The following is an 11260-nucleotide window of genomic DNA, read 5'->3' on the forward strand; positions in this document are numbered from 1 at the left end:
CTAAACGAAACTCCAGTGACATATTTTAAAGATTTCACACACTCAATTACAGCTGATTTTGCGAATTAAGAAAAGAACTAAGGGTCTCCATTTCTTTCTAGATTGAGGAACACTTTCTACATAGTAATTTTCACAATTAAGTTTGATATTTTTCGGCATCTTATATAAACCATGAAAATGGTGGTTAGGACACCAGCAGGCTACAATTTGGGAGGATGTGAACTGACACAGTAGGAGCTGGCCTGAAGCAAAATGATTAGCACTCAACATGGATGATTCACGTGGTCACATTTGTATAAATACAACCACAACACAGTGAGGATAGACTTTCTGTAAACAGGTTGATTGAGTGGTGACATTATTCTTCTCAACACTGGTTCCTTTGAGCTATTTGAGTCAGCTGTGATAACAGCCAAACTGTGTGCATCTGAAAAAAAAAAAAAACAGCACTCATAAGCATCAGAAAGACTCCTAGACTACTGATGGTCTCGTCATGTTGCCGTGAACATCACATTCTCTCTGCCTTCTTTTCCACATCGCTCATGGGCTTTGCTCCAACTTTGCACCACAATCTAATCCTTACACTCAAATCCTCTTAGGGACCACAAGCTGTCTGTAGACAGCAGGTGTCAGCTGATGTTCCTCAGTCCCAGAAATCCGTTTTATCCCCCATCCTACTGCATGCCTGCTCACACACACACACACACACACACACACACACACACACACACACACACACACATGCACAAAAGCACATTAAAGTGCTAGCAGACAGTGACCACACCACAGGTCAGTGGATCCGCCTCAAAGATGACACAAACTTGCTGAAACGCCACTGAAAGGTAAGGGAACGCGTGTTTGTTCTAGAAAAAGACAAGCTCTAATATATATTCATTCTTTCTGATAACTGACATCAAAATAATGAAAAGAAAGCCCATAACTTTGTGTCTAATGCTTCCCTGCGTTGAGTGTGTCATGCTGCGTCAGTGTGGGCAAGGTTGCAGGCAGGTGAGACTAACAGCATGGCCATTCTCAGGCTCACCTTCTGCCAGGTATTGGATACCACTGGTTTGGTAGACTTACGACTGAAATGGTTTTATGTACAAAACTAATAGAAGAGACTTGTTGAATTAACATCTGCAGCGCTGAATTAAGTTTTAAAGTGTTTATTTGTGTCCATCTTATCTAAGTTTGTGGTGGTTGCTATGTTGAGGTTCATGGTTGGTGCGCTCATTAAAAATGTTTAGCAGAGCAGAGGTCACACTGCAATTCAGGTTTGATTCTCAGCTGGAGAACCTCAGGAACTCAACTGACTGAAGTGACGTTGTGCCCTTAATGACGAGAGCTGACGTCTCTCCACCAGCCTGGTGGCGCTTATGTACACTTCAAAACCTCAGGAGGTAGGACAGAGACAAAACTCGTTCTTTGATGGTACCTAAATGCACCATCATGGATTCATAAACTAATATGAAACAGAAAGCTGTTTCAGGAGAGACAATTGCTGCTCCGTTTATAGCGGTCGTGTTCTGGCTTATGAACCAGCTGGATATTACATCTCTGTAGCTGATAAATGGGTGCTTTGTCAAAAAATGGGTGACTACAGACATCAACTGAAAGCCGTCACTGCATTGGAGAAACTCTCTACCGTTGTCACTGTTAATGAACAGGATGTCTGTCCTAGTCTAGAAGGGCTGGAATTCTATTGGCCTGAAGAACACCAGGTATTTAATATCTGAAATATAACGTCAAAGTCACTTTATTGTCATTCAGAGTATACAACAAGTAGTGCACAGCTGAACGAGGTTGCGTTTCTCCAAACTCTGATGTGCAAATATACGCTATACATTAAGGTAAGTGCACGAGACAAGACACAGTATAAATACATAAGAAATATATATAAATATATATACATATATTGCACATAAGAATAAAATACTGCACATTATATATAGAAACTATTGACATTGTTCCAGTGATTATTGCACAGTGTAACCAGTATTATAAACTTAGCACTGGAAAATGTTGATAAGGTGCTCACAGAGAGAACATCAAAATTATTGCACAAAGTAGCTACATATGAAGATGGGGGTGTGGGTTATAAATAGTGATCATAATAGTTCTATGTTTCTAGGTATAAAGTAAAATAAAATAAATGTGGTGTGTATTGTTAAAGGGAGTTGAGTAGTCTAATGGTCTGTGGGAAGAAGCTCTTGTTAAGTCTGGGCAGTCTTGCATTACATGCAGCAGTAACGTTTACCAGAGAGCAGAAGGCTGAACAGTCTATGGTCAGGATGGGTGGGGCCATCCTGACCATCTTGGAGGCTCTGCTGAGGCAGCGTAACAGGTATAGACCTTGTATGGATGGAAGTGAGGTTCTGATGATTTTCTATGCTGTCCTCACCACTCTCTGGAGAGATTTCTGCTCTGAGGCGGTGCAGCTGCCATACCAGACTGGGAGGCTGCTGGTCAGAACGCTCTCTATGGTGCCTCTATAGAACATCGTGAGGAAGGAGATGGAAGGTTTGGTTTCCTCATCCTTCGCAGGAAGTGAAGGTGCTGCTGTGCCTTTTTGATGAGGGAGGTGGTGTGTGTAGTCCATGTCAGATCATCTGTAATGTGCATCCCTAGAAACTTGATGCTTCTCACTAACTCTACGGCAGCACCATGGATTATTAGTGGAGTACGTACCATGTGCTTCCTCCTGAAGTCGATAATGATTTCCTTTGTCTTGTTGACATTCAGTCTTATCAACATTGGAAGGAATTGTTCAGAATGAAAGTTATGGAGGCACTAAGACACGAAGACCAAATAACAGATAATGATGACATGGCACCTGCTATGTTTTTGCTTTTTTGAAGTGGAACTAACCATATTTTTACGCATGGACAATTGGCACTTCTGGGAAGCTGAATTTGACCATTAAAAATATTAAAAATATTTGATAATAAAAACATGATTACAGAAGAGGGCTGGTAATCAGACCCAACTTCATAAAACAGTTTGCAGATCTGCTTCATAACACAAGGCTTTTTAAAACATCAGTGCTGCTGTGTCCTACGAAATTCTGTCCTTTCTGGAGTTATCAGATCCTTGACATCAAAATAATGTCACCACCTGTGCTAAGTCATCTAGCAGATCGGATCAGGGATTAATCTTCTAACACCAACTCAGCCTAATTACCAAAGAGCAGCAGTCTGTCTGTAAGGGAAAGTCATCACAGTGCACTCTTCTGGATCAGTATTATTACAGTATTATTATATGTGCTGTGCCATCACATCACATTAGTGCATGAACATCACAGCTGCTCTGCTGTCCTTGAGTCTTCAGTACTAAGTTCAGACATGTCTATTAGCCCGTGTGAATTTACATGCACCATAATATCTACAGAGTATGTTGTTCCTAGTGTTAACGTTAAGCTAGCTAAGAATTACCATGGTACTTCTGTTAGCAAACCACAAGTGCATTTGGATGGTGCCTCCATTGTTGCTAGTGATTTTAATCAATTTAAGAACTGTCCATCTCGCATGAGAGGAGATAACATCTTAGATTTTGTTTACACTGATGTTACTACACTTATAAAACTACTGCCATCACTTAGCCTGGCCAAGCCGATCAAGTTTCACTATTTCTGCTCCACAAATACCCTACACTTATTAAATGTGTGAAGCCCTGAGTAAAGCTTGTTAAAGTGTAGTAAGATTTCTCCCTCCAGCAACAGTTCAGCCTTTGTTCTGGTTTAGGGACTGAGGGACTAAGGTATCCTCTTTCATTCAGAAAGCACTACAGGAGCCTCTGCAATTTACTTACTAGTACCTTCTGCATTTAGCCAATCCCTGAGCACTAACCTTCTCCATTTAGCCAATCCCTGAGTGCTAACCTTCCCCCTTCAGCCAATCCCTGACCACCAATCTTCCTCCTTCAGCCAATCCCTGTGCACGTACATTCCTCATTTAGCCAATCCCTGAGCACTAACCTTCCCCCATCAGCCAATCCCTGAGTCCCAACCCTCCCCCTTGAATATTCCTTGCACATCTAATTAATTGTAGATATTTCATTCACATCCATCACTGGTCATTCATTCATCTCCAGTTATACGTACACTCATGGCATTGGACAGACTCCCTTATCCAGAGTGACACATTTATGAGTACAACAGTATGTGCAGTTCCTGAGTGTCCAGTCCACTGATTTGGCGTTTCTATCATCTCATGTATCCCATGCAGCACTGGTTCACTGTGCTGTGCACTGTGCAGGTCACTGGCTGTCACACCCTTCCTGTTTGCACTACCGGCATCTACATTTGCCATCTGCACTTCTTAGTAGAGGTTAGAGGTTTTTACTTTGCACAGTAACCGTAAAGGTGAATGGAATCAAATGATCAGGCTGAACATTTTTATTGTTCAGTTAAATGTCTTCTAAGAGCTGCTGCTGTTTTTGTTAGGAGAGAACTACTTTATTGGTAAACATTTACTGTAGGCTAAGGTAATGAAAAGTAATATGCATTATTGATTTGCTCAGTTGGCCAGCCACACAAAAATGTTCATGAATCTCTGGTCAGTGGTACGTTTATGAAATATCTCCTGGAGTTTTGGACTGATTTATTCTGTGTGTTCACACAGGCTAGCGATGTCTGGCAGAGAGTTCTATAAGGAGGAAGGAACTGTTACTAACACAGGTAAGCATGCCATTCGTCCAGCTGAACAAATGACACCCGCAATGGCCTGGGAAAGTCGATTCAATGAGAGAGAATCTGTGGAAGGATATGGCACCAGGGGCCATCTCGTATCCCTCCTGCGCACTTTATGGTTCATGGTGTTTCAAAGGGAATAATTATTGAACATATCAGTAACTAAATGCCTGATAAGAAAAATTGGCATGGGCAGATTGAAGACATCCATATTATCAAAGAAACCAATGCCACCCTCACACCTAAAAAGCTGTTTTAGAGAGAGGAGAGGAACTGTTTTATAAACACACTTCAATTACCAGCCTGAATTAAAATGCCTTTTTAAATCCTGATCCTAGAAATGAATCTAGCAACTCCCATATTCCCTGCTGGTCATATTCCCCATATGACTGGTCTCCCAGTATAAGTCACGGCTGAAGCTGGAGCGACAGGACAGGCAGGGCTGGTGTTGATTTGTGCATTTGTGTCTAATCTCCCAACTGCCTCCAGGTCCTAAGGGGGTGATTAACGACTGGTGGAGGTTTAAAATGGAGAGTGTGGATCAGGGATCTTTACCTCCTAGCAAGCGGGAACTCCTCAAACAGATGTCGTCTGCGCACAAACCCAGAGATGATTCTCTCCGCACCCTCGAGTGCGAGGTGGACCTTCCACTTTCTCCTAGCACACCACTCAGAGGCCGACAAGATTTGGCTCTGATTTTCTTTGTTACCTTTGAAAGCCTAATTAATTATAGAAATCTTTAGAAATTACTTGGAACTTTATTGATTTCCAAATACAATGCACAACCACAAAGCCCCTATGCTATTCCTTTTATTTTACAAACAGTGCCGTTCCTGATCAATTTTACTCTTACAGATGAGCGCGCCAGAGTGTGAGCGTCTGACAGAGGATGACGACAGGTCCCTGAGTCAGTACCGCGAGCGCAGAATGCGGGAGATGCGTGAGCGGCTGAGTCTGGGCCCGAGGTTCGGGAGCGTGCAGGAGCTGAGCAGCAGCCAGGCCTTCCTGTCTACGCTGGAGAGGGAGCACCGGCTAACTCTGCTGGTGGTGCTCGTCTACAGGGAGTGCGTGGAGGGATGCCGGGCGCTCAGCGCTTGCCTGGACTGCCTGGCAGCTGACTACCCCACTGTCCACTTTTGCCGCATCGACGCGGCCACCTCGGGAGCCGCGGAGCGCTTCCCAGACGACGTCCTGCCCGCAGTGCTGGTGTACAAAGCCGGGGAGATGCTGGTGAGCCTCCTGGCCGTCACGCAGCACTTCGGTGAGGAGTTCTTGGCTGCGGACGTGGAGGCTTTCCTCGGTGGGTACGGACTGCTGCCGGAGAAGCCCAGGGCGGGGGCTGCCGAGGACAGCATGGGCCGGGGGGAGGAATGGGTCTAGGCGCAGGGATAGAGGGAGAATAAACCACATTACTCCTCAGATAATGAAATGGAGGGCTTATTCTTTATCTTTTTGTAGTACTAATTTATTTCTGGAAGCTGTTGACATATAAACAAATCTTTTTAGAGCTAAATTAAGTCTGTTTTATTCATTAAAAAATTATTTGACTATATGACTATAGGTACTCGAATGGCTCAAAACACAAACTCATAACAAAGCCTAATTATTGCACCATTCATATTTATTCTAAAATTATTATAATGACAAAGATGTAATATCAAATATCTAGTGTTTATGTATGTTTTCATGCTTTTGACAAAACCTTTTGAACATAATGTGTGCAAAATCATTGGTTCAGTTGACCAGTGTCTTATATTAATAGTCAGATATCAGAGAAGTTGTCTGAAATAAGTTGGAAAATATCGTTCCTCGGGTTATGATCAGTTTCTGCTTTTAAGAACATGAAATAAAGGTTGTTCTGAAATTTGAGAAACCTGGAAAACATTCAACAGTGTTTGATCATTTACATTTACATTTACATTTACAGCATTTAGCTGATGCTTTTATCCAAAGCAACTTACAATTATGACTGAGTACAACTTGAGCAATTGAGGGTTAAGGGCCTTGCTCAGGGGCCAACAGTGGGAACTTCGATCAAGTCTTTTAAAAGTGAAACGTTTTCAACCGTTTGAACCAGATTGAGTTGAACTGCAGTGGTAATGTGTTCAGGCCAATCACTGTACTGTGTGTGGAAATAACCAGTCCACCCTGCAGTAGCCAGGTCACTAGTGGAATTCTAAATCACTGATTTGGATTCAGTTCTTTTTAATATAAACCTATTCTGTTTACAAATGGGAATGATGTCAGTGAGAGTATATTTACACTTCATAATGTGACCTCATCAGTGTTAGTCCTCTATAGTGTGACCTCATCAGTGTTAGTCCTGCACAGGTATAACATGTAGCACATCTATAGTGTGATCTCATCAGTGTTGGTCCTCTATAGTGTGACCTCATCAGTGTTAGTGCTCTATAGTGTGACCTCATCAGTGTTAGTCCTCTATAGTGTGACCTCATCAGTGTTAGTGCTCTATAGTGTGACCTCATCAGTGTTAGTCCTCTATAGTGTGACCTCATCAGTGTTAGTCCTGCACAGGTATAACATGTAGCACATCTATAGTGTGATCTCATCAGTGTTGGTCCTCTATAGTGTGACCTCATCAGTGTTGGTCCTCTATAGTGTGACCTCATCAGTGTTAGTGCTCTATAGTGTGACCTCATCAGTGTTAGTCCTCTATAGTGTGACCTCATCAGTGTTAGTGCTCTATAGTGTGACCTCATCAGTGTTAGTCCTCTATAGTGTGACCTCATCAGTGTTAGTCCTCTATAGTGTGACCTCATCAGTAAACACCCACATTGGCCTTTACTGACTGACTTCTTTCTATCTATCTATCTATCTATCTATCTATCTATCTATCTATCTATCTATCTATCTATCTATCTATCTATCTATCTATCTATCTATCATCTCTCTGTTATTCTGACAGTCCATATGCCTATCTGTCTAGCTTACTCTAAATAATGTAGTGAACATTACAGAAAACAGAGCAGGTCATGCTCAAGAACACAAAAACAGCGATAAATCTGTAGTTGTAGTGACAGAGATGTGTAACCACCACAGTTCCTGTCAAGCCCTTTAATAAATCCTGTTCATGCTGCAGTATTTAGCAGACATCAACCTAACAGGTTTCCAAAAGCAGTTCTATAACAAATTTACTCGTAATTCCAACTAGTATTATAGTATTATAGGAAATGTAACTGTAACAAATATCAACTGTAAATACAACATGTACACACTAAAACAAATGTTTGACATTTTTTTTATCGAGTGTTGAAGGTCAATATGACCTTTAAGGAGAGATCTTCTTTATTTTACTTGTATTTCTGAAATAAAAACATCAAAAACACACCAAGCTTTTCAAGGTGGGCCTTTCTTGGTGACATCTGTCCCTGTACCTGAGGGGTCAGATGTCATGACTGCAGGCCAGACAAGGGGTATCTCGGTGTGTGTGGTGTCTCAGTCTGTTTGGGGTCTCAGTGTGTGAGGCGTTTTAGCGTGTGTGGTGTCTCAGTGTGTGTGACGTCTCAGCATGTGTGGTGTCTCAGTGTCTGAGGTGTCTAAGTGTGTGAGGTGTCTAAGTGTGTGTGGTGTCTCAGTGTGTGAGGCGTCTCAGCGTGTGTGGTGTCTCAGCGTGTGAGGTGTCTCAGCGTGTGTGGTGTCTCAGTGTGTGTGGTGTCTCAGTGTGTGAGGCGTCTCAGCGTGTGTGGTGTCTCAGTGTGTGTGGTGTCTCAGTGTGTGAGGCGTCTCAGCTTGTGTGGTGTCTCAGCGTGTGTGGTGTCTCAGTGTGTGAGGTGTCTAAGTGTGTGAGGTGTCTCAGTGTGTGAGGCGTCTAAGTGTGTGTGGTGTCTCAGTGTGTGAGGCGTCTCAGCGTGTGAGGTGTCTCAGCATGTGTGGTGTCTCAGCGTGTGTGGTGTCTAAGTGTGTGAGGTGTCTAAGTGTGTGTGGTGTCTCAGTGTGTGAGGCGTCTCAGCGTGTGTGGTGTCTCAGCGTGTGAGGTGTCTCAGCGTGTGTGGTGTCTCAGCGTGTCTGGTGTCTCAGTGTGTGAGGTGTCTGCTGGAGTGATGCTTCAGGATCAGTGCAGTAAACTGAAGATGGAATTCTAACCTTTAAACTGTAGATTCAAGTATTGCACATATAAAACATGCTTACTTTTCCCTTTAGGCTTAATGTCTTATTAAGGCATATTTATGCACCCTCGGGTAAAGGTTTGTCCAGTTCTTGTCCAGAAACTATGCACTGTTTAATTCTGTTGACATGCACCTATGCCACATCCTCTGGAAACCTCCCATAAACCTTGCCTTTGATGGCCTTGAGCCTGTGAACTCCATAACTAATCCTTAAATAATTTCATTCACAAGACATGGACATGGTAATCGTTTCCTTTCAGCCCACTAAAAATATTATGAAAAACAGCATGACACACTAACACCTCTCCTCCCCAGGCAGGCAGGTGCAGACACAGCACCTAACGAGGGCCCCCAGCTTTGGAGGTTTTGCGGTGAGCTCCGTGCTGATCTAATGCCCCGCCTGGGTCCTCACCACAATCTTCCGTGCAACGAGGCCATCTGCACTGTGGAAGAGCATGCCCCGACAGCCTCCTCGTAGACTCTGTATTCTCTGCACTTTCTGTCAGTCTCGCGGCATGGGTGGTGGAGTTGCCTGCACACCTTCTGCCCTCAGACATGTTGCCACGGGTCTGCAGATGTGCAAGCGTTCACCACGCTCCACACGCGTCTGTGAGGAGGGCGTCACTGAGCTGAACCCCTGACTCCCATCAGGTTATGATGCACTATTAACTTCGATTGTTTCATTCATCCATTCAGTAACAATATGGTGCTGTAAACTATTGTTGTCAACTAAATGTCATAAATGTGAATGTGAAATGTTTGATAAATACTTTTTTTGTGCCTTCATTGAAGATCAGACTGTTTTAGGAGTCAGTCACGTAGGTATCTTCATCATTCCAAGAGTTCACAAACTTTTCCTACTGTGCCGAGGGCAGGGAGTGCATGTTTGGAGTGAGACATGAGTGCACATTTGGAGTGAGATGTGAGTACACGTTTGGAGTGAGATGCGAGTGCAGGTTTGGAGTGAGATGTGAGTGCATGTTTGGAGTGAGGTGCAAGTGCATGTTTGGAGTGAGATGCGAGTGCATGTATGGAGTGAGGCACGAGTGCACTTTTGGAGTGAGACATGAGTGCACATTTGGAGTGTCTTTATTCTTCATAGCAAATACAAATGAACGAGCACAGTGGGAGATAGCAGCAGTAGACACATCTCAGGGATTCGTCCTGAGATAGCAGAAGTAGACACATCTCAGGGATTCGTCCTGAGATAGCAGAAGTAGACACATCTCAGGGATTCGTCCTGAGATAGCAGAAGTAGCCACATCTCAGGGATTAGTCCTGAGATAGCAGAAGTAGCCACATCTCAGGGATTAGTCCTGAGATAGCAGAAGTAGACACATCTCAGGGATTTGTCCTGAGATAGCAGCAGTAGACACATCTCAGGGATTAGTCCTGAGATAGCAGAAGTAGACACATCTCAGGGATTAGTCCTGAGATAGCAGCAGTAGACACATCTCAGGGATTAGTCCTGAGATAGCAGCAGTAGACACATCTCAGGGATTAGTCCTGAGATAGCAGCAGTAGACACATCTCGGGGATTAGTCCTGAGATAGCAGCAGTAGACACATCTCAGGGATTAGTCCTGAGATAGCAGAAGTAGACACATCTCAGGGATTAGTCCTGAGATAGCAGCAGTAGACACATCTCAGGGATTAGTCCTGAGATAGCAGCAGTAGACACATCTCAGGGATTAGTCCTGAGATAGCAGCAGTAGACTCTGGGTGTCTTGAACACTCAGCACTGGATGAGCGTTCCTGAGTTCCTGGAAATAAGAGGGAGAAACAAAGAGACAAACAAGGCAAAGATGCAGAGGATCGATGATCAAGAGTGTGTGTGGGGGGAGGCGTGTCCCTCAGGCCCTGACACATAGACTGCTGTTTATGTGGTCATTTATGTTATTAATAAAGATTACTCTCTTACTATTCTCTGGAGAAATACTCCAGAGTTCAGGATATATCAAAGAAAAAGATATGCCACTATCAGAGCTGCAAATGAGCACAGGGATTAGCCATAACCAATAGATTAGCCATAACCAATAGATTAGCCATAACCAATATATTAGCCATAACTAATAGATCAGCCATAACTAATAGATTATCCCTAATTAATAGATTAGCCATAACTAATAGATTAGCCATAATTAATAGATTAGCACCTGCTTCAGATTAACACCTCTTTCACTTTTGCGACGTGGGTGGCTATGCCACTAGGGATTGGCCAGATCTGTCCAGAAACTAAACACATCTGTACACAAAACCAACACTCATGCAACATTAAAACATTCATAAAAGCTCTTTTGCTGACTGTAGGTCTGGTAAACCCACTGGGGTTTACCGTGAGATCTGATTCAATACTTAACCTTTGCTGTTTAGTTGTCTGAAGGAAAAAAGATCCAGGCCAAAACCTGTATAAGAGGAACATGTGGGGCAAAAGGTTTTCAGAGGGA

At 43.3% G+C, this 11260-nt stretch overlaps 1 protein-coding gene across 5 annotated transcripts; it reads left to right on the top strand.

Moving 5' to 3' along the window:
- The first annotated feature begins 724 nt into the window (after positions 1-724).
- pdcb (phosducin b) lies at positions 725-10133 on the top strand. Of its 5 annotated transcripts, none has more exons than XR_014124494.1 (6): positions 725-842; positions 4620-4675; positions 5177-5325; positions 5543-5987; positions 9130-9465; positions 9612-10133. XR_014124494.1 is itself a non-coding variant. In XM_081717369.1 (5 exons), exons 3-5 carry the CDS (start codon positions 4627-4629, stop codon positions 6065-6067), a joined length of 723 nt encoding a protein of 240 aa, XP_081573495.1. In that variant the 5' UTR covers positions 739-842; positions 4224-4325; positions 4620-4626; the 3' UTR covers positions 6068-6569. The 5 variants fall into 5 exon arrangements, 3 of the variants coding, with proteins under 3 accessions (XP_026878267.2, XP_081573495.1, XP_081573496.1); XR_014124495.1 differs by having other exon boundaries at positions 728-842; positions 9134-9465; XM_081717369.1 differs by lacking the exons at positions 9130-9465; positions 9612-10133 and adding an exon at positions 4224-4325 and having other exon boundaries at positions 739-842; positions 5543-6569.
- The last annotated feature ends 1127 nt before the right edge of the window (positions 10134-11260 follow it).

The sequence above is a fragment of the Electrophorus electricus genome, chromosome 7, assembly GCF_041902795.1.
Source record: "Electrophorus electricus isolate QZ-2024a chromosome 7, ASM4190279v1, whole genome shotgun sequence".
NCBI lineage: Eukaryota > Metazoa > Chordata > Actinopteri > Gymnotiformes > Gymnotidae > Electrophorus > Electrophorus electricus.